Here is a 23,808-nt window from a genome sequence, read left to right on the forward strand (position 1 = left end):
TCCTTGATCATGCTGCTCCTCTAGAATTACAACTTCCAGCAACTCTGTAGGCTCAGCCTTGGGATTCCCAGGAAATTCTGAGGCACTATGGCCATGTGAAAAGCCCCATGGTAGGAGTCTTAGCTGACCCCTAGGGGTAGAACCAGCCTCTCTGCAGGAATGAAGTAGAGATGCCAGACTGGAGCTGTCCCTGGCCGGGCTCTGGAGTGGGGCTCCTGCTGGTTCCCAGAGAGGGGGGTTGGAAAGCATTCCCATTTCCCTGGGCCCGCACTCACTGCTAGGTGTCAGAGGGGCTGGAATGTCCACTATAGGAGGGGGAGCATCAGGAGCCCCATGCGGCCAGCCTTGGGCATGCTTTGATTTTGCTGGAGTCTTATCTTTCTCCTTGCCTGATTCAGGGGTGGCCTGCCCAGGTGGTGCCCTTCCTTCCTGCTGTCTGGAGTGCTTCCTGAAGCAGCAACCCCACCCAGCTCTGTCATTTCAGGACCTAGGAACCCCCCAGCACTCCTGCCAGCAGCCAGCACTGTGTCCAGGTGGTGTTGGAGCACAGACGCTGTTCTGGGCTGCATTGCGCCCCCAACCCCTATTCATATATCAGAGTCCCAGCCGTGGGTACCTCAGAACATGACTGTATTTGGAGATGGGTTTTTTTTCCCCAGAGATTAATTGAGTTCAAATAAGGTCATATTGGGTTCAGCATGACTGACATCCTTATAAGGGGGGGGGGCGGAATTTGGACACAGAGACACACAAAGGAGTGACCATGTGAGGACACAAGGAAAAGAGAGCTTATCCACAAACCAAGGAGAGGATGCCTTGGGAGAAACCAGCCCTGTAGACACCTTGATCTTGGTCTTCCAGCCTCTGGGACTGTGAGAAAGTAAATTCTGTTGTTGAAGTGGCCCAGACTATTTGTACTTTGTTGTGGCAGCCTGAACAGACTAAGGCTGGGGTCCTGGAGGTGGCATTGACCCTGCTGTCTTGAGGGAAGGTGTGTTGGCAGCTTCTTTTTAGAGCATCGGCAGATGCAGAGTGAGCCAGTGAGAATGCTGAGGAATGGCCCTGGGGTCATCAGGCCCGTGGGTTCTGCAGTAGGACTTTGTGGACTTTGCTCACCAAGATGAATCTAATGGGGGTCTGGGATGGCTGGGTGGCAGTGTCTGCAGGGTCTGGGGTTCTATGGGTGCACATGGCTGGCGACACCTTGGCCCAAAGCCTCTCCAGTTAACATTGCTCATGGGGGTGTTAGCTCCCTTACAGTGATCCTCAGCACCCCAAATAACACACATTTAGGAAAAAAGCATACATTGGTGCTGCTAGACAAGTGCCTCTGCCCCCCAGTACCATGACCAGTCCCTGAAGGTTCCTTCTGGACCAGGCTCAGAGTGGAGGAGCTCAGAAGTGCTGGTTCCCAGGCAAGTCAGAAGTCAGAAGGAAGCGTGGGTATGCACAGCCTTCAAGGAGGCAGGGGGGCCTGATGGGACAGTAGGGTAAAGGTATTAGATTCTAGCTGGTGTGTGTATTGTGTGGACTGGGCTGTCCGGGGCAAATGGCAGCCAAGGGAAGGGGCTGGCGGCAGGACCTTGAGCAAGAAACTTGGGCCTTATTCTGTGAGCTCTCCTCCACCTCACATCTCGAGGCTATAGTCTGCCGGGGCCCGGCTGGTGAGATACGGGAGTTCAGAAAGAAAAATTCCACTTTTCGATATTTTGGCAAACGTTCCTACATCAAGAGTCATTTTTCTTCTTTAGCAGAGAGTGCCCTGTTATTTATGTGAATGTTAATTTGTGACTGGGGACATTCCCCGACACGGTCTTCTTATTGAGTGAGACCTGGGAAATGTCAGCTGGAGCATCTGTCAGGGTTGGGTGTCAGTTCTTGTGATAAATGGGCAGGCCCGTCGTGGTCCCAGGGTCTGAGCCTGACCCACTGACCTCTCTGTTCCGGCCAGACTGGGAGGCCAGTTCCAGTTCCCGGAGGCCCTCTCTGGCGCTGGTGTGCTCAGGGGCCAAGTATGGGACAGTCTGGACTTTTACAGGCTTAATAGGCCACCTCCCATGGGAGTCACCCTGGTGCTGCCTCATTTAACAGGAAGACCCACAGGCCAGCCCCTGCCTATGCTGGCTCCCGGGAGGCTCTCTTGCCGGCATCTTGTTTATCCTATTTTATTCCCTTATCTTTCCCTCTGTGCCCCCCACCCCCTCCCTGCTTCTTTCTTCAAACACATCATTTTGGTATAAGCCCTTTGTAAACATCTCAAAAAGTACAGAAAATACTAATAAAAAAGCAAAACCCACCTCAAACTTTCACACTGTTAACTCTTTGTCACACATATTTCCAGACCCTTCTCATTTCATGTTAATAATCGTGATAACTGGCTAATGTGCTAGGCACTGTGCTGAGTGCTGTTATCTCATTTAACCCTCACCCCAAGTGTGTGCAAATACTGTTTTTCTCATTTTGTAGCAGCAGCACTGAAGCTCAGAGGCTACACAGTTCGCCAGTGCTGAGGTCAGCATTTGAATTGAAGCAGAGTGACTTGCAGGCCATGCCCTGATTTGTTCGGCTGTGCAGACATTCAGCACACAGATATATGTGACTTTATAGAAAGGCATCGTGCTGGTGCTGGGCCTGCCTTTCTTAGTCACCAATATGTTATGGATGTAGTTGTTCCTTAAGTGGTAAAAAGTCCCATCTGTGAAACTATTTAGACCTAGCATAGATTTGTAAAATTTGTAACTTTTTTGCAAGGCAGGAGATTTTTGAAAGCAATCTGACCATTTACATTTATTGTTATAACAGATATGTTTGTTGTTGCTTCTGTCATCTTATTTGCATTTTCTGTTTTTATGTCCTTATGTTGTTTTTCTAGTCTTACATATTTTCTCTATGATCTATTCTCCTTCATCTCCAGTCATTTGGAGGGAATATATTAGTTTTATAGGTTGTGGCTTTAACAACTTCAAATAGGATTCTGAAACTAGTGTTTATCAACTTTAGCAGCTTATCAGTAATTGTTGATCCTTCTATGGAAGATCAAAAAATTAACTGCAATTAAACTGCTTCTTTCATCCCTCCCATAACCCCTCTTTCATATTTTTCAACTTGTTTGGCAATTTTTGCCACAACTTATTAAAGTGGAGTTAGGAATTTTTACATTGCATAACTTCCCTTTCCAGAATGTATGGTAAACAACATCTGGTTTGTAATAATTATTACAGTGGAATGGATGCAGAGGTCAGATCAGGTACTTTCAACCTGTGATTTTCCCATTTGTGGAAACTTGATTTTGAAATCAAGCCACAAGTTGCATAAAGCAGCAGGCAAGAAAAGGTGGGGAGGGATGTAAAATGGAGCTTAGGCAGATGCTGTGGAGAGGATCCTGTCCAGCACCAGAGGTGGGGCACAGTGCTTCTATGTCTCCTGCTCTGAGGCTCTGACTTGCTGGAGGTCACACACCTAGTTAGTTTGCAGACTTAGGGCTCCCATCCCAAACTCGTGGTGTCTAAAGCAGTGTTCTCTCTAGGCCTGTGTTCCCTAAGTGTTAAGCAAAAGAGATGGATGATATGGGACCAAACATGACATTGAAAAACACTATCAAAATCCCAGCTGACTTCTTGGCAGAAATTGACAAGATGATCCTAAAGTTCATATGGAAATACACGAGACCCAAAATATCCAAAACAGTATTGAAAAAGAAGAACAGAGTTAGAGAACTCACACTTTACAATTTCAAAACTTACTAAAAAATGATGGCAATCAAGACTGTGTGGTACTGACAGAGGGACAGATGTACAGACCAACGAGGCAGAACCAAGGATTCAGAAATAAATCCTCACATTTATTTTTGACAAGAGGGCCAAGACAGTTCAATGGAAGAAAAGTCAGTCTCTTCGGCCGGTGGCTCTGGGACAATTGGACACCCACATGCAAAAGAATGAATTTGGACCCCTGCCTCATACTCTTAGAAAATGGATCTTAGATATAAAGATAAGAGGTAACACTGGAAATCTGTTAACAAATCCAAGAGTAGGACTTCATTATTTTGGGTTAGCCAGAGCCTTAGATACGACACCAGAAGCACAAACAACAAAAGAAAAATAAGTAAGTTGGAGTTTATGAATGTCCTTTCAACTTCAAAGAACTCTGTCCAGAAAGTGAAAAGACAACTTATAGAATGAGAGGTAAAGTTTTCAAACCACAGATCCAATGGGGACTTGTATCTAGAATATGTTGAAGAACTCTTACTAGTCAAGGAGAAAAATGAAAATAATCCAGTTGCAAAATGAGCAATGGGGGTCTGAACATTTTTCCAAAGAAGAGAAATGGCCAATAAGCACATGAAAAGATTCGTAAAGTCTTTTGTCATCAGGGAAATTTAAATCGGAACCACAGTGGAATGCCACTCTACACACACACACACACTCTCTCTCTCTCTCTCTCTCTCTCTCATACACACACACACACACACATGGATGGCTAGAAGAAACATAGGTAATGACAAGTGTTGGCAAGGAGGTGGGGAAGTCCGAATTCCTCACACCCTGCCGGAGGAAACGTAAAATGGTGCACCTGCTTTGTGAAACAGTCTGGCATAGGGTTACCATATGACTTAGCAATTCCACCTCTAGGTAGATCCCCAAGAGAAATGAAAACCCATGTCTGCACAAAAAACATATGCATGAATGTTCAAAGGAGCATTCACAAAGCCAAAAAGTTGAAACAATGCACATGTCTACCAACCAGTGAATGGATACATAAAATGTGACGCATCTGTAGGATGGGCTATTAGCTGATAGTAAGAAAGGAATTTAAGTATTGACGCATTTTACAGCGTGGGAATCTTGAAAACATTATGTTAGGTGAATGAAGTCAGGCACAAAAGATCACACAGTGTATTCTGTTTATAGAAAATGTCCAGAACAAGCAAATCCCTAGAGACAGAAAATAGATTGGTGGTTTCCAGGGGCTGGCATGTGCATATGTGGGGGAGATGCTGGGGGAATATGGGAGTGACTGCTAATGTATACGGGGTTTTTTTTGGGAGGGGGGTGATAAAAATGTTCCAAAATTGATTGTGGTGATGGTTGGATTATACACCCCGTAAGTGGGTGAATTGCAGGATATGTGAATTATAGTCCAGTAAAGCTGTTCCATATTAAAAAAGCATGAGTCTCATAGAGAGAAAGTTATTCCTCTCTCAATTCTATTTTAAACTTTCAGATGGAGTCAAAGAGAGTCTCAGTTTGATGCTAACAGGTCTTCTTCAATGCCCCTTTAGGGTTTTTTTTTTCTTTCTTTTTGGTAATAGAGATCAAGACTCAAGCTAAGAGTCTTACTGTATAGGATCATCCAGCTAGAATTTAACAAAACTGGGTAAGGCCCAAATCATAATGGCGGTGAAAAGAATGTGGGAGTTTGGTGTCCCCGCACTGGATCTCCTGGGGGCCGGTGGTGAGGGGCTGGTCTGTGTTCCCAAGCCCGCTCCTGGCCCACAGGGAAAGCTGATCTAGTAGTTTGACGTCCTCGAACCTTAGAGTCCCCTGGATATGGAGTGTTCTGCCTTATATAATCTTAGGAGAGTTTGAAATGGCATCATATTTAAAGACCTCTGTAGAACTTGCTGTGAGTGCTGTCGGGACTCAAGACCAGGGGTCACTCAGGTACCACAAAGCCCCTTAGGAATGAAGGGCAGAGACTTGCCACACTGAAGCACAAAGGGGGAGCCCAGGCACAGAGCAGGGCACTTGGGGGTCTGTCCAGGCTGGGAGAGTGAGCTGCTATGGCCTTTCTTTTACAGGGAGAGACAATGCTTCAGGGGAGGTGTGGGGTTCCTGCTTTCAGTTGTTTTGGCCCTTTCAGGTCCCATGGAATTATGGAAAGAGGACCAGTGCCTAATTCCCAGGTCCCCTGGCCCAGCTCCTCACTTCGCAGATGAGGCAGCTACGGGCTGCAGAGGGAACAGCGCTGGCCTCAGACCAGGATTCCAAGCCGGGTCTCCTGGCTCTGTATCCAGGGCTTGCTCCCCTTGTCAGTCCTTCCCTCTACTCTGCCCTTCGAAGTGAGGTCCTGCTTTCCTTAGCACTCACTTGGCACACGTGTCTGTTGGGGCCGCATGGTTTTGTGCATCGGAAAACCTTGGGCAGCTGAGGGCAAAAGAAGGATTTTCTGGAGCAAAGGATCTCAAGGCCCCAAGACAGGGCAGGGCCTGCCGGGTGAACTTACTGAGGCTGTGTGGTGCACAGGCTGGGGACTGTGGTCCTCCGTGACCTGTCTGTGTCACTTGGCTGGGGAGGACACCACAAGGTTGGCTCTGGCAACAGCCTCCCCTTTCACCTGGCCTACACACTGCGGGGAGGGATGGCTCCCCAAGAGGAAAGAAGGCCACATGGATCCACCAAATGAGGCAGAGAGCAGGGGAGGCAAGGACTCGGCCTCAAGGGTGTCCACAGACTTCTCCAGAAGGGCATGTTCCGGAAGGCACAGAGCAATAGTGGATGGAGATGTAGGGGAGAGGACACATGTTTCTATGGGATTGCTTTCATGTGTTGGCGGCCAGTGCCTCCCACAGATGGCTGGTGCTCCTTTTGGGAAAGTGGGAAAATGACCCTGTAAAACATGCTCTGTGGTGCTGAACTGAGAAGGAGCCCCTGCTGGTTGGGACTCCCATGGGACAATAGTCCTTATGCTTGTGATGTGTGGCATTTAGGGTCCAACACTCCCCACACACCCATAAAGCTTCCAGGGCCATGCTCTTATTTTCCCCAGGTGGCTGGGAGGGAAAAGAACATCCTCTAGATGACTTGGAAGTGGCAGGTCCTTTTTTGGCAGTGCACTAGACCATCATAACTAAAAAGGGAGGAGAGAAGAATGGATATGGTTCTGTCAGAGCTAAAATAGCTCCAGGAATGGAAATCTTACCAGATGCCAGTGTTCTGGGGGATTCCTGTGGCAAGTGCACGTGTGTGTGTGTGTGTGTGTGTGTGTGTGTGTGTGTTTCAGAACAAAGTCAAGTTTTGGGTGACAGCAGGCTGATGCAGGCGTGTGCTGCCTTGTCCCCTGTCAGAGTCTAGATCCTTCTGTTTTTGGACCAGCATATTCCTTTCTTTCTATTCTTGATTGTCACCATTGCAACCCTGACAAGCACCTGACAGCCTTGGTACTGGAGGTTGCAAGAATGACAAGATTGAGTGACAGCCTCGGTCCCCCATCACACACGCGTGGGAGCCTGCTGCTTGCTACAGCCTGCGGCTCCCACTGAAGAAGCCAGTGAAGACAGGGGGCTGGGTGCCTTGCTTTCCAGGGAGACCCCAGCTCTGAGAGTGTCAGTGTTTTAAACACTTTAAAATTCAGAGTAACAGGGAGACCTGGGTGGCTCAGTCGGTTGGGCATCTGACTTTGGCTCAGGTCACAATCTCATGGTTTGTGAGTTCGAGCCCCACATCAGACTCTGCTGCCACCACAGAGCTCGCTTTGGATCCTCTGTTCCTTTCTCTCTCACTGTCCTTCCCCTGCTCCCTCTCTCTCTCTCTCTCTCAAAAAAAAAGCATTAAAAAATTAAAAACATTAAATTAAGGGCACCTGGGTGGCACAGTCAGTTAAGTGTCTGACTCTTTGTCTCGGCTCAGGTCATGATCTCACAGTTCGTGAGTTCAAGCTCCGCATCAGGCTTTGCGCTAATGGCATGGAGCCTGCTTGGAATTCTGTCTCTCCTTCTCTCTGCCCTGTTCCCACTTTTGTGCTCGTGCTCTCTCTCTCAAGATGAATAAGTAAACTTAAAAAAATAAAAAAAAAACACAAAATTCAAAGTAACAGAGGATATCTGTTAAGTCTTTGGATTCTTATAATTTTTTTTTAACGCCTAATGTCTATTTCTAGTGACTACTTCATCATAAACCAAACAGCAAAGGAACAGCCATAGAAGAAGGAAGGGGTAGGGCAGGCATCTTATAATTCACCAAGTTCTGAGGACCAGCCAGTGGATTTGATGACTGAAGCGCTACCAGGTTCCAGGCCTCTGCAGTAGAGCCCTCCCTGTGATCTTCCCTCCTGGCTAGGTTGTGCAGACGGTCACGGAGTTCAAGAACAGAGTGGGTTTGGGGCAAGAGCCAGTGTCAGGGGGCCAGCCCTGCGAAGGGACACCAAGCTGGACAGACACAAGTGGGATCTTGATGGAGTGCCCTTCAGGGACTTCTTTAATATTTATTAAGTGGGGAGAGGAAACAGATTCTTATTAATGAAAATTACATGTAGAAACAGATACACGTGCCCCTGGCAGCAGGAAAATCAAAGTCCTGGGGGGGAAAAAAGCTCAGCAAAACGTAGCCCACGTTCTGTACCTTGTTCTCTTGTCAATTTTCTTTTACAGGTTTCTAGACAGATCATTCCTGGGATGCATACTAAGATGCTTGAAATTCAGGCAATAAAAGAAACCCCACTTTCTTTCTGAAGAGCCCCCACCAAGCGTGTCCCAGCCAGTGGTGGGGAGGAGTGACCAAATGTTGGTCTCGGGTGGCCATCCACTGGTCCTGGGGTGGCAGTGCTGGTCTTGAGGTGGGCAGTCTGCAGTCTCAGGGTGACCAGATGCTGGTCTGGGGTTGGTCATCCATTGGTCTCACATGGTCAGCCTCTGGATTCTGTGGGGTCATGTGCTGATCTTGGGGCAGGTGTCTGCCTGCTCCATTTGTGAGCACTGTCAGTTAGAAGTCTCTGGTTTCACGAGGAAACCTGAGTAACCTGGCATGATGCTTCAGGTTTATCTCAGTGTGCTCTGTGCCCTTGAGATGGGCCCTTGGGAGGGTTCCTGCCAGGCAGCTGGGCCAGCTTGGGCCCTGGTCTCCTGACTGTGGCTCAGGACAGCATCAGATTCAGTGCCCTTGGGTCAGCCCAGCAGGAGGCCAGCCAGGGAGGAGAGCCCGACCCTGGCATGTAGGGAGACCCTTAACTCTTCTGAAATCTTTTAGGCCAGAGAGGGCCACTCCTCACCAGGTTGGGTTGTCACATTGGGTCCCTCTAGAATGACCCCAGGGCCATCAGGATGTGACATAGATGGTTCCTAGTCTGGGGTGCAAGAGTCCCTCCAGAAGAGGGGGTTGCCTTGCTGTTTGCTGGTGTCTTATTGTCTTGCCCCCTAATTGCCACAATAGGTCTGGTTTGGCCCAGGGTCCCACCTGGGGAGATGCTCCCTCCACCTGGGGTCAGGGTCTGATTCCTAGACCCTATGTGTTCCCAGCAGGCTTTCCCACCCCTGGGTCTTAGTTCTCTCATTTGCAAAGCAAGCAGGTGGATGACATCAGTTGGGTCGCAGAGCACCGTCAGCCTGTGCTCCGGTTCTGTGTCCCAGGCTGTATCTGCTCCTGCAGCAACCATGTGATGGGGAGGGATGATCAACTCTGTTTACAGGCAATTCATTGGAGGCTCAGGGAGCCTTAGCACCTTGGCTGAGGTCACCTGGTCAGGCAGAAACAGAGCTGGGAACCCAGAACGCTGACTCTGGACTGCATGGCTAGTTCCCACGTGTACTTGAATGGGTTCTTTGATAAGATGGGTTTGAGACACCAGTCTGCCCCCAAACCACAAACGTGGGAGGTGTCAGTGGCACTGTAGAGGAAGGAACTCTTGCTGTTGTCCAGCAAGGCAGTTGGAAGGGGATGGCCCATGATGTCCCCGCTTTTCCTGTGTCTCAGAGGACATGCCCCACTGTTGTGGGGTCATTTATTCACTCATCCACAAGCATTTGCTCACTCCCTGCCTGGCCTGATGGGACCCTGGGACCCGGGCATGAGTCAGAGTGTAGGGCCTGCAGAGTTCTCACAGGCCTGTCCTCCCCTCACTCCTCCCACAGACTGGTGACCTTGGCACCCTGGTCTTGGCCCCCATAGCTCTGGCTCCTACCCTTCCTTTGCATCTTAGACCCCTTCCCCAGAAGACCGAGATGCTGCAAACCCATGTCTTTGGGGGGGCTGCCGTGCCTGCCTCTCTCCAATCCTGTGCCCTTCAGAGAATGGCCACCCCCTTCATCCCACTGCCCACTGGGACCCTGTATTCATTTTCCGCAGCTGATGTAACAAATTACTGAGAACAAGAGAAACTTATTCTCTCACAGGTCTGGAGGCCAAGGTCAGGGTGGTGGCAGGGCCACATTGTCCCTGGAGGCTGGAGAGGAGAATGCGAGGGGACTCCTGGCCAGTGCCAGCTAAGCTGGTGTGTTAGATGGGCAGCCGGAACTGCCAGCTTTTCTGATGTTTTGAGAGAATTTGAAAATCTGGTCATTTATGTGAAATCCTCTGTTTCTTAAGTTGGAGCAACTAATTTAAGCTTTTAAGAAGCTCAGAGTGAGGTCACCAAGTTGGCAGAGTAGGGGATTCAGCCTCCATCCCCCAAAGAAGATGAATAATTAGGCAACTATCCACCAACAAAAACATCTCCGGGAAAACTCAGGAGTCCACTTAAACTTCAGCAACACAGTAGAACAAAAACCCTGAGAAAAATGGCACGAGAAGAAAAGGAAGGCAGCTTCATTTTGTCTGTATCACCCCGTCCCCCAGGCTAGCGCTGCTCTGTGCCAAGAGGGAACTTCCCCAGCATGAGTTTCCTACACCGGGAAAGGGAGAGTGGGGTGTGCGACCAGCTTCCCTAGCCTCTCAGTGAATAAAGGACCCACTCTGTGTCACCCCATCCAGAAACCAGTGAAGCTGAGAGGTATAGAGATGGCTAGGAACAAAGAAGAAGGACAAGAATTACCAGCATTAGGAATGACCATGGTTCCCCGTGGTCCACTCCACAGGGGACCCCAGCAGTTTTCACTGCTGAAGAAACCAATGGTCAGCACGGCTGCTATGGACCCCTGCAGATTTTTTAAATTGATTTTTTAAAAAGTTTGTTTTTGAGAGAGAGAGAGAGAGAGAGAGAGAGAAGGGGAAGGGCAGAGAGAAAGGGAGAGAGAGAATCCCAAGCAGGCTCCATGCTGTCAACGTGGAGCCCAGCGCCAGGGCTCGATCCCACAAACTGTGAGATCACGACCTGAGCCAAAATCAAGAGTCGGATGCTTAACCAACTGAGCCACCCAGGTGCCTCTAGAGCCCTGCAGATTTTACCACTGAGTTTTCATCCCACACGCTTTCACACTCACAGACACTAGCTGCTTGAGTCCCTCCTGCTCCCTCTTCCCACACCCTCCCCCCCATGCCTGGGATCTGCATCAGCAGCCTTCCCTGGCCTCTGTGGCTGCACGAGTGCAGAACACCAGCCTAGACCCCTGTGGCTGACCCCCACTGCTGTGTATACACAGGGCTAATCCCTTCAGCTGTACACATGCATACTGCTGACCTGACTCTTGTCACCAACCTCCACTGCCATGTGTGTGCCTGTGGTGAGACCCTGCCACTATGGGAGTGCACAGTGACAGCTAGGTCACTGGTAACTGTTAGTGTGTCTGTGGTTGGCTTTGGTTCTTACTGCTGGTCCTGGCTCTTGTCACAAGTATATATGAAACAAGACCCTGGCACTCCACAGGCACCTGCAGCTGATCCCCATAGCTGAGTATGTGCATACCACCAGGTCTGGCCACCACCACTGCCTGCCCTGATCCCTAGCCACTAGACCTGAAGGCGCCACTGAAGACCTCAAGAGTGCTTGTAGCCACTGAAGACCCCCATAGTGCTTTCCAGGGACCATGAACTTGTCAATGTTGTGGATTCTAGCATCCTAAGCCAATGAAACATTATGTCTTCCCTACCCACCCTGCCCCCCCCCGGACCCAGAACCACCACACATCCCCTGCAGTTGGTGCCCTGCTTTTGCCCACCAGATCTGGGGGCCAGATGTCAACAGCATGACCTGGTGTGCTCCCACCTGCAGATGAAGGTCTTCCCTTACTGAAGTCAGCTTATAAAGTCTGGAAATGCACAGAAACCTATGCAAGGCTACAGGGATTATGAGGAATCAGAGAAATGAGGCCCCATCAAAGGAACACAGTAAACTTCCAGCAACTGATCCGAAAGAAACGGAGATACATGAATTGCCTGATAAAGAATTCAAAATAATCATTCTAAGTTTCCTCAGAGAGCTTAAGAGAGCTAGGAAAACAACACAAGAACAAAATGAAAAGTTTAACAAAGATAAAACATAAAAAAGAACCAAACAGAAATATTGGGGTTTAAAAACAGAGTGATTGGAGTGCAGAATTCAATAGAGAGTGTCAACATCAGATTGGACCACATAGAAGAGACAGTCAGTGAGGTAGAAGGCAGATCATGTGAAATTATCCAGTCAGAGGAGCGAGAGTATGAAAAGGAATGGAGGAAGGCCATTGAGCTTATGGGTCACTAGTAAGAGACACAATCTATGCATTATTGGAGTTCCAGAAAGAGAAGACAGGGAGAAAGGGGCAGAGAGTTTATTTAAAGAAATACTGGCTGAGAACTTCCTAAACCCGGGGAGAGATTTGGAATCCAGGTTCATGAAAATCACCCCCAAATTTCTATCTAGAAAGATCTTCTCCAGGACACATTATAGTAAACCATCTAAAGTCAAAGACAAAGAGATCCTTTCAAATGCAGCAAGAGAAAAAATTTCTCTCTTACCAGAGACCCCCCACCCCATAAAGCTCTCAGTGGATTTCTCAGCAGATACCTTGCTGGCCAGAAAAGATGGGGAGGATATATTCAAGGTGCTGAAAAAAAAAAAAAGAAAGAAAAACTATCAACAAAGAATACTTTATCTTGCCAAGTTGTCCTTCAGAAATGAAGACATGATAAAGACTTTACCAACCAAACAAAAGCTGAGGAAAGCTCATCACACTAGACCTACTTTACAAGAAATACTGAGGGGTGCTTGGATGGCTCAGTTGGTTAAGCATCTGACTCTTGATTTTGGCTCAGGTCATGATCTCATCATTGTGAGTGAGATTGAGCCCTGTGTCTGCACTGTCAGCAAAGAGCCTGCTTGGGATTCTCTCTCCCCCTCACCTGCGCATCCACATGTACATGTGCATGCACATGCTCTCTCTCTCTCTCTCAAATAAATAAACATTAAAAAAATAAATGCTGAAAGGAGTTCTTCAAGCTGAAACAAAAGGGTGCTTATTAGTAACATAAGAACATGTGAAAAAATATAACACCCCCATAAAGTATATAATCAAATTCAGAATACTTTAATACTGTAATATGGTGGTTTGTTAACCCCTTAAATCTAATATAAAGGTTAAAGAATGCAAGTATCAAAAATAGCTATAGCTATAATAATTTGTCAATGAATACATGGTATGAAGAGATGTAAATTGTGACATCAGAAACATAAAATGTGGGAGTGGAAAATAAAAGGGAGAATTTTTGTGTTCAATTGAAATTAAGTTGTTATCCTTGTCTGAGGAAATCCTCAGCATCTTAGAGACTGGAAAGTGTAAGTGGTTTTTGGTGAATGCAGTAACCTAACTTCTTCCCAGCCTGCTGTCCTGGACCTGAGCTGCAGCCTCCAGCCCTGCCATCCCTCCTGCAGACTGGATCCCCCTACAGCCATTTCTGTTCTAATGGAGTGTTGTACAGCCTTTAGCCCATGGGAAATCTTCATAGTAAGAAACCAAGGACCTGTTTTCCATCCGACATGTGTGAATGCCTTACCCCCCTTTATTCTACATTAAGTCCTAGTTCAGGTTCTTTGAGAATGAGCAGGGAAGGGGCAGAGAATCCCAAGCGGACTGTGCTCTGGCAGGTCAGCCCAATGCAGAGGATCATTGAGCTGAAACTGAGAGTCCACATGCTTGACTGACTCAGCCACCCAGGCACCCTAGTCCTATTTTAGCCTTACATCTCCAAATGGTGAAACATTTCAATAAAATAACAATGATTTCGAAAAAAAAAGAAACTAAGATGTTATCAACATTTATTATATCTGTAAGATGAGTAAGCCTCAGAGTAACTGCAAAACAAAAACCTATGGGAGATGCACACAAGATAAAGAGAAGAGAAGCAAAGTATACCACTGTAAAAAATCATCAACTCACAAAAGAAGACAGCAAGAGAGGAAGAAAGGAACAAAGGAACTATAAAACAGAAAACAATTAAGATGGCTTTGGTGAGTCTTTAACTATCAATAATTACTTTAAATGTAAATGGGTTAAATTCTCCAATCAAAAGTCTTAGAGTGACTGAGTGGATTGAAAAAAAAGGAAGACCCAACTATATGCTGCCTACGAGAGACTTACTTCAGCTTTAAGGACACACTTAGCCTTAAAGTGGAGGGATGATAAAAGATATTCCATGAAAATGAAAACAGAACAGAGCAGGGGTAGCTATACTTATAATAGATAAAATAGAGTTAAGTCAAAAACTGTAACAAGAGAAAAAGAAGGTCATTATACAGTTGTAAAGTGGTCATCAAGAGAATATAAGAAGTATAAATGTATATATACACTCAACATCAGAGCACCTAAATGTAATAAATCAAATACTAATAGATCCGAAGGGAGAGATAGACAACAATACAATAATAGTAGCCCCACTTTCAATAGTGGATAGATCATTCAGACAGAAAATCAATAAGGAAACATTGGACTTGAACCATACTTTAGACCAAATGGACTTAACATGTATACAGAACATTCCATCCAATAACAGCGGAATACATATTCTTCTTGAGTGCACATGGAACAATCTCCAGGACAGATGACATGTTAGGGTGGAGAACAAATCTTAGCAAATGTAAATCATACCAAGTAACTTTGCTGATTACAGTGGTATGAAACTAGAAATCAACAACAGGAGGAAAACTGGAAAATTCACAAATATGCAGAAACTAAACAACGCATTCTTGAACAACCAGTGGGTCAGAGAAGAAATCAAAAAGGAAATAAGGAAAGTATCTTGAAACAAACAAAAATGGAAACACAACATACCAGAACTTATGTGATACTGCAAAAGCAGTTCTAAGAAGGAAGTTTATTTTATTTTTGTTTTTTGTTTTTTATTTTTTTTCAATATATGAAGTTTATTGTCAAATTGGTTTCCATACAACACCCAGTGCTCATCCCAAAAGGTGGCCTCCTCAATACCCATCACCCACCCTCCCCTCCCTCCCACCCCCCATCAACCCTCAGTTTGTTCTCAGTTTTTAAGAGTCTCTTATGCTTTGGTTCTCTTCCACTCTAACTTCTTTTTTTTTTCCTTAAGAAGGAAGTTTATAGTGATAAATACCTACAATAAAAAAGATTTCAAATAAACAGCCTAACTTTACACCTCAAGGAACTTGGAAAAAAAAACAAACTAAGCCCAGAGTTAGCTGAAGGAAGGAGATAACAAAGATCATTTCGGGACTAAATGAAGTAGAGAATAGAAAAACAATAAAAAGGTGAACAAAACCAAATAAAGATGTAAATAAAATTTAAAAAGATATTATAACCAATATCACAGAAATATGAAGGATCATAAGAGAATACTATGAACAAGTATACAACAACATATTAGACAACCTTGAAGAAGTGGATACATTCCTAGAATCATATAATCTACCAAGACTGAATTAGGAAGAAATAGAAAGTCTAAACAGACCAGTAATGAGAAGGAGATTGGACCCATAATCAAAAATATTTCCAAACAAAGAAAAGTCCCAGAGTAGATGATTTCACAACTAAATTCTGCCAAACATTTCAAGATGAACTAATGCCAATCCTTCTCAAACTCTTCCAAAAAATTGTGGAGGAAAGAACACTCCCAAACTCATTTTATAATGCCCAAACCAGAAAAGGATGCTACAAGAAAAGAAAACTATAGACCAATATCCCAGGTGAACATAGATGCAAAAATTCTCAACAAAATACTAGCAAACCAAATTCAATAGCACATTAAAAGGATCATGCATATTATCAGGTAGGATTTATCCCTGGGATGCAAGGTTGTTTCAAACATATGCAAATCAATAAATGTGATACACCAGCTTAACAGAATGAAAAGCAAAATTCATATGATCATTCCAATAGATGCAGAAGAAGCATTAGACAAAATTCAACTTCCTTTCATGATAAAACTCTCAACAAATTGGGTGTAGAAGGAACATAGCTCAACATAATAAAGGTTGTATGTGACAAACCCACAGCTATTATCATACTCAATAGTGAAATGTTAAATGCTTTCCTGCTAAGATCATGAACAAGACAGGGATGCCCACTCTCACCACTCCAGTTCAACTTAGTACTGGAACAATTTTTTTAAGCTTATTTATTATTTAGTAATCTCTACGCCCAATGTGGGATTTGAACTCCTGACCTCAGGAACAAGAGTTGTATGCTCTTCTAACTGAGTCAGCCAGGTGCCCCAGTAGTGAGACTTCTAACCAGAATAGTCAGGCAAGATAAAGAAATAAAAGGCATCCAGATAGGAAGGGAAGAAGTAAAATTGTCTCTATTTTCTGGTTACGTAATCTTATATACAGAAAATCCTAAAGACTCCATCAGAAAACTGTTAGAATTAATCAAATTGATTAAAGTTTCAGGATACAAAAATCAACATACAAAAATCAATTACATTTCTATATGAGAACAGTGAGCTATCTGACAAAGGAAGAAAACAATCTCATTTACAATCACATCTAAACACAACATCACATCACCCAAGGAAGTGAAAGATCTACACACATACACACACACACACACACACACACAAAATGATATTGATGAAAGAAACTGAAGAAGATACAAATAAATGGGAAGATATACTTTGTTCATGGATCAGAAGAATTAATGATGTTAAAATGTCCATACTACACAGAGCCATGTCTAGATTCAATGGAATCTCTATCAAAATTCCAAATTCTAATAGAAAACCAATCCTAAAATTTATATGGGACCACCAAAGACCCCAAATAGCCAAACAAAAAATGGTGGAGGCATTATTCTGATTCCAAACTGCATTTCAAAGCTATAGTAATCAAACAGTATGATACTGGCACATAGACAAATAGAACAGAATTGAGGGTCCAGAAATAATCCCACACATAACACAGTGAGTTTATATTTGGCCAAGGAGCCAAGAATACTCAATGGGGAAAGATAATCTCCTCAATAAATAGTGTTGGATAATAACATGCCAAAGAATGAAATTGGACCCCTGTCCTACACCACTCACAAAAATTAACTCGAAATTGATTAAAGACTTCAATGTAAAATCATAAAACTTGAAGAAAATATAGGAAAAAACTTCTTGACATTGGTCTTGGCAATGATTTTTTGGATATGACACCAACAGCATAAACAACAAAACCAAAAATCAGTAAGTGGGACTACATCAAACTAAAAAGCTTTTGCACAGCAGAGGAAACCATCAACAAAATGAAAAGCCAACCTGTGGAATAAGAGAAAATATTGCAAAGCAGCATGTATCAGATAAGAGGTTAATATCCAAAATACATACAGAAGTTATACAACTCAAAGCAGAAAAAAAATCTGATTAAAAAAATAGACAAAGGGCTTGCATTAGACATTTTTTTTCACAGAAGACATACAGATGGTCAATAAATACATAAAAGGTGCTCAACCTCAGGGAAATGCAAATCAAAGCCAACCATGTCACATAACATCTGTTAGAATGGTTATCAAAAATATGAAATAACAAGTGTTGGTGAGGATGTGGAGACAGGGAGCCCTTCTGCACTGTGGGTAGGAATGTGAGCTGGTTCTGTCACTATGTCACTATGGAGATTCCTCAAAAAATTAAAAATAGAACTACTGTATGATCTAGAAGTCCCACTTGTGTGTATATATAGAGAGGAAATGCCAACAGAATATTGAAGTGATATCTGCACTCCCATATCCATTGTGTCATTATTCATGATAGGCAAGAAAGCAACCTAAATGTCCATCTGTAGATGGCAGGTTGATAAATGTGGTTTGTATATACAATGGAATATTATTCAGCCTTTATAAAGAAGGATATCCTGCTGTTTGTGACAACATGGATGAAACTGGATACTATGCTAAGTGAAATAAGCTAGATACAGAAAGACAAATGTAATCTAAAATATTCAAACTTAGGGCACCTGGGGTGGCTCAGTCAGTTGGGCATCTGACTCTTGATTTCAGCTCAGGTCATGATTTCATGGTTCATGAGATTAAGCCCCGTGTCAGGTTCTATGCTGACAGTGTGGAGCCTGCTTCAGATTCTCTCTCTCCCTCTGCCTCTCCCCTGCTCATGCTTGCTCTCAAAATAAATAAACTTAAAAAAAAATAAAATAAAATACTCAGACTTATAACAGTGGAGTAGAATGGTGGTTGCCAGAGGCTGAAGGGAGGGGAAAATGGGAGGTGATGGTACAAAATTTTAGTTATGCAAGATAAGTTTTGGAGATCTATTATATAGCACAGTGCCTGTAGCTAACAATATTCTATCATATACTTACAATTTGCTAAGAGGGTCAAATATCATATGAAGTGTTCTTACCATGAGAAAATGATAATAATAAAGGGGGTGGGAAGATAACTTGAAGGTGATGGATATGTTTATGCCCTTGATGGTGGTGGTTTCATGAGTGATACTTATTCCCAAACTCATTGAGTTGTATACATTAACTGTACACATCTTTTCACATGCCAATCATATTTCAGTAAAATGGTTTTAAAAAAACCACCCAGAACCCTGAATGGGTCATAAATGTGTGATCTAAAGGAAATGTATCTGCAGGTTGACACAGTGGGGCCTCCCAGTGTGAGACCACCGGTTTATGGATAATAGATTGAAAATCAAAAGCATGGAAGTTGGACGGATGGCCAAAGGGAGGGTAGGGCCCTGTGCCTGCAGTTGGGGGATCTGAACGAGGTGCTGAAGGAAGAAGGGGAGTTTGCCAGATGGCCAAGGTGAGAAGGCCTAGCTGTGAGTGCTGTATTGGAAGGAGGGGCTGTCCCGGCCACTGGTGTGAGGTGTGCGAGTTAGGGACTGGGGGTGGGGGTGGGGGGCAGTGGGAAGCTGAGAGTTTTGGATGCCACAGTACAGAGCAGCCTGAATCCTGACAGGGACAGGGGTCCAGGGACGGCTTTCCAGCACGGGGAGGGGGGAGGCGGCTACAGCCGGTCTTGGGGGAGACAGCAGTCCAGTTGCTGCGGAGTCTGGGCCGGTGACTGATGTAGGTATAGGTAGGGGTAGACGGTGGGGGATGGGGACCGTGGCCGGCCTCAGAGCTGCATGCTGTGTCCGTGGCTTGCACCTCTGGGCAGCGTGCACTGTGGTCAGCGTGTGTTTCACAAGGGAAGCTAGAATAGTCCAGTTTTGAGACCCGAAATCTCATCATTTTGAGGGTCGGGTTCAGAACTTTTGAAAATACTGTTTTGGTCCAGCTGGCCATGTCTGCAGCAGATGTAGTCCCCAGTTGACAGTTTTGGCCTTTGTCTTGGATTTTGGGCTTCTGGGGGGAGGGCGTGGGGGTGACTCAGACTCACGCAGACTCACCACCCTCCAGGGCTCTGGCCTCAGTGACTAGAAGTGGAGGCTCTGGGCAGATGAGACTTCTGGGGTCACATGTGTGTGCCCCCACCCCGGCCTGGGGTTCAGCCTGACACCTAGCTGGGGTGCTGGGCAGGGTCCCTCTGGTCCTATCAGTCTGGTGGGAGGTTCTTCCCTCTGGGACCCCTCCTTGGTCTGTCTGCTATGCTCTGGGAATTTGAACCATTTCATTTTTGCCCCACAGGCTGGCCTGATCCGTATGGAAGAGGAGGAGTTCTTCATCGAGCCCTTGGAGAAGGGGCTGGCAGCTGAGGAGGCTGAGCAGGGCCGTGTGCATGTGGTGTATCGCCGGCCACCCACTCCCAGATCCCCTACTCTGGGGGGGCCACAGGCCCTGGACACAGGTAAGGCTGCTTGGTAAGCCCTGGTTGTGACCCCGGGGACCCAGGCACCCCTTCTGCAGGCCTGGTCCCAGGCTGAGCGTGAGCTCTGCTCTCACTGACCACATGGCATGGTGGGAGTACTGGGGTGCTGGGCGGGGGGCTCTGCTGTGGCTGCACATGGGCCACAACCAGCAAGTATCAGGGAGCCGGGGAAGCACAGACTAGGCCTGCACTTGGGCCCGAGTTCAGTGCCCATGTCTGAGCCTGTTTTTCTGAAGAAGATATCTGCTTGCCCCAGACAGCCTCTCCTTCCTTCTGTGTGGTCCACTTTCCCTGCAGTGATGATTGACTGCCCCTTCCAGGCCACTCCCAGAGAAGGGTCCTGAGCTCTCTTTAGGCCCCATTTGGACCTTGCTTCCTCTGGTAGATAGCCAGATGCCGCGAGGGGAGGGGAGGGCATGACGAAGACCCCAGAAGTGCTCCCAGCAGCTTCGGCAGCCTGTACACAGACTCAGATCATTTTTTTTTTCTTTCTTTTTCAACTTGGAACCAAGGTGCTCTCTGGGCCCAGGAGCATGGAAGGAGCTTCTGGATGGGCATGGTGACAGCTGCTGGCTGTAGCCCCTCAGACCCTTCAAGGAGTCTTGGCCTACCTCCAGCCCAAACCTCCCCTCTCTTCTTGGGATCTTGGGTGCTGGGTTGCAGCAAGGCCAGTTGGGGTCTGACCATGGTCCTAGCAGGCCTCACGGTCCTCAGGGCCCCAGGGACCAGATAAGGCTGCCTTGCCTGTGCCTAGGCTAGGCTCAGCCCCCAGCCTCTGGTCCTGATGGACCCCTGGCTGCAGATGGTCAGGGCAGCTGGGCCTTAGGTCAGGCTCATCTGCATGTGTACAGAGAGCCCTGAAGGCCCCGCTGGGCCAGCCCATCCATGCTGTGATTTGCCGAGACACTCCCATCACCCGAAGCCGCCCAGGCTCATTTATTTCAGGTCTCTCTGACTGCCCAGCTTGACAGATAAATTGGGTGCAGGCTGGCAGGGCACCATTCTAATTTCAAGGAGTGGCAACAGATACCTTTGAAAAGCAATTGTTCCGTCAGGAAGCTCAGCGCTCTCTGGAGCTGATCAATACTTTGGGCGGACCCTTTTTTCCAGGTGATGAATTGCTGTCTGCCATGCCTTCTTCAGGCTCAGCCTTCCTGCCTCTTTCCTACCCATGGGCTTCTCCGCAGGGGGAGGAATGGAGAATGACCCCAGAGCGTGAGCATAAGAGTGAAAATAGGGCAGGCGAAATGCCCCGGACCAGGGATAAGGGACTATACTGGCCAGCTGTCCTTGGGCAAGTTTGGGCCTCTCTCTGTCCAGTGGGATCAGAAGGGCCTGTGTCTCAGAGAGCTGAGGGTTTTCGGCTTGATGCTTCTGGGCTCTGCTCAGTCTAGGTGAGGTAGAGCCTGCAAAGAGGGGCTGTCAGGTGCTCTGGGCTCGCTCCAATTCCAGATTCCATGTGGTGCCTATCTCCTGAATGTGGCAGCCTTCCCCCTTGGCCTTGCCGGCTTTGCCTTATTTTCTGGGCTTCTGTTGGTCTTTTGGTACCTTCTGTTAAATCGTCCTCCCTTCCCGCCACCTATTGTTAGAACTCAGGATGCAGGAAAGGAATTTCAAACTACAAACAAACGTAGAAACCAGTGGCCTTAGAAGATGCTGGGAAAAGCTGGCTTCATGGGTTGGAGGCTGAGATTGTGCTAGAAGGTGGTGGGGTGTGGTGAAGGTATTCCAGCCTGGACCTTAGACCTCAGGCCTGGGCTTTGGGCGTGTAGGCTCCAGGCTGTGGGGCTGTGGGTGGTTGGTCCAGGCCACAGGCCCGGGGTCTGGGGCCAAGTCCCCTTTCAGTCATGTCCATGCCCAGTGTCAGCACGACCCTGTGCGTGTGACTTGGTCCACCCACACAGTGAGAGTACATTTCTCACCGGATGTGCCTGATTGTTCCCACTCACTCAGGACTGAGGCCCACTCACTGGCTGGAGGGGGTCCAGACGCAAGTTATGCTGGGGCTGGGCTGAGGGCCCACGGTGAACTTAGACAGTCCAGCTTTCCATTAGCCTGGGCCTTGTCCAGGCCCATAGTGTGTGTGTGCGCGCGTGTGTGTAAGCCAGGGGATCCTTTCTTCTAGTGAATTCTGATGGGAACTCTGATATATCAGTGTGGCTGTGGCTGAAACAAGCAGGAGGTGCTGACTTGAGGCTTCCCCCCCCACCTCCCTACCCTCTCCCAAGGCAACTTCCGGAAGCAGGTTTGAAGCTCCCATGATGGGCCATGCATATGATAGGTTCTCTGGGGAAGGGAAAATACCTGTTCTGGGTCTTCCAGTCTGGGGGGGGGGGGTGGTGGCATCTGACTGGGTGTGGGGTTGGGGGTAGGGGTGCCTATTGGGGGTGGGTAGGCGTGTCCCACACAGCCCTTCCCGGGTGCTGAGACACACTGTCCTGTTTTCTCTGAGCACCTAACAGCCTTCCTGGGGTGCTCTCAGGAGGTCACCCAGCCTCAGAGAATTGTTATCACGAATAGTCTCCATCATCTGAGGTCAGTTGCTGGGCTGCAGACTACCCAGGGAAGAAGGATGGAAAGTGAAGGTGTTCACGTGTCTTGCCAGACTCAGGCCAGGGTCTGGCATGTGCTCAGAGCAGCTTAGCATATAATAGTGTTGCCCTTGGGCCCTGGAAGAGGGTATTAGGGTGAACAAAGGCTTGAGAGAGAGGAGGGGGGACCTTTTCTCTCCTGATTGCCCTACATACGTTGCAGAAGTGTTTCTGCTCAGCCCTGCTGGACCCAGGAGCCCAGAAGGGGCAGGAGGGCAGAGCTGAGGCCAGGGGGCCAGGGTGGCCTTTTGGGGACAGGTGGCGGAGGCATTTCCAGGCCTCCTCTGTGCCAGGCCTCACTCGGGTGCACCTGGCCTCATTCTCTGTCCCTGCCCTGAGCCAGCCCTGTGTCTGGGAGAGTATGTTGCTGGGGGGACTATACAACATCAGCCTTTTTGGTTTTTGTGAGCCTGTACGGGTGTGTGCATGCACTTTTGCACTTAGGCACATACGTGGATGGGGTCCCACTCTGAGTTCCGGGCCTACGCCTGAGCCCTGCCCTGACTGCCATCTGTCAACTCTGTCTGGGGCTGTGGAGGGGGAGCCAGGGCCAGCGGGTGTGGGAAGAGGAGCCCCAGTCTGGGCCGGAAGCCCTGCCTAGTACTTGAGCCGGTGACCCTGGCACGTCACTCCCTCCTACTCTCTGGCTACCGCGACATACTGCCGCCAACTGGGTCGCTTAAAACAGCTGCAGTGCGTTATCCTCTCCCAGTTCTGGAAGGCGCAAGTCCGACAGGAGTATCGTCTCTGGGCAGAAACCAAGTGTCGGTAGGGCCATGCTCCTTCTGGAGGCTGCGGGGCGATCTGCTCCTGGTCTCGTCCAGCTTCTGGTGGCTGCTGGGGTCCCTTGGCTTGTGGCCACATCACTCCAGTCTCTGCCTCTTGGTCACACTGCCTCTTCCCCTTCTGTGTGTGTGTTTAGTCTCCCTCTGCCTCCCTCTGGTAAGAGTGCATGTGATTGCATTAAGGGGCCCATCCAGATGATCCAGAAGGGTCTCTCCCCATCTCAAGGTCTGTCATCTAATCACATCTGCAAAGTCCCTTTTTGTCATATAAGGTAACATTCACAGGTCCTAGGAATCTTGGGGGCCACCAGTCAGCTTACAGAGGAAGTGAACCAGCCCTGTCGAGCAGGGCCATCTGTGCAGTGAATGGGATGCTCATCCTTAGAGGAGCAGGCACCCCTCGCTTCTTCTTGGGGCACAGTGCTCAGGCACAGCTCAGGCAGGGCCATTTCCCTCTGCCTCTGCCAGACTGTGGGGCCTGGAGAAGCTGGGCCGTTCTGTGGCCAGGCTGGCCCCAAGACCACGTGCACAAAGCTGGCCTTGCCACTGACACTAAGAGCCTGGTTGTCTGTGGGAGGCTAAA

The 23,808-nt window shown here is 47.4% G+C and overlaps 1 protein-coding gene across 3 annotated transcripts in view; it reads left to right on the plus strand.

Annotated features, from left to right (window-relative positions):
- Positions 1–23,808, plus strand: part of ADAMTS2 (ADAM metallopeptidase with thrombospondin type 1 motif 2) — a 240,866-nt gene that overhangs the window by 58,625 nt on the left and 158,433 nt on the right. For 2 of the 3 annotated variants that reach the window (XM_053219598.1, XM_027076927.2), the window contains exon 3: positions 19,669–19,828. In XM_053219598.1, coding sequence (XP_053075573.1) covers positions 19,669–19,828 — 160 coding nt within the window. Of the gene's footprint in view, positions 1–19,668; positions 19,842–23,808 lie in introns of all 3 variants that reach the window. The other variant, XM_053219604.1, reaches the window with a different exon arrangement.

The sequence above is a fragment of the Acinonyx jubatus genome, chromosome A1 (assembly GCF_027475565.1).
Source record: "Acinonyx jubatus isolate Ajub_Pintada_27869175 chromosome A1, VMU_Ajub_asm_v1.0, whole genome shotgun sequence".
Taxonomy (NCBI): domain Eukaryota; kingdom Metazoa; phylum Chordata; class Mammalia; order Carnivora; family Felidae; genus Acinonyx; species Acinonyx jubatus.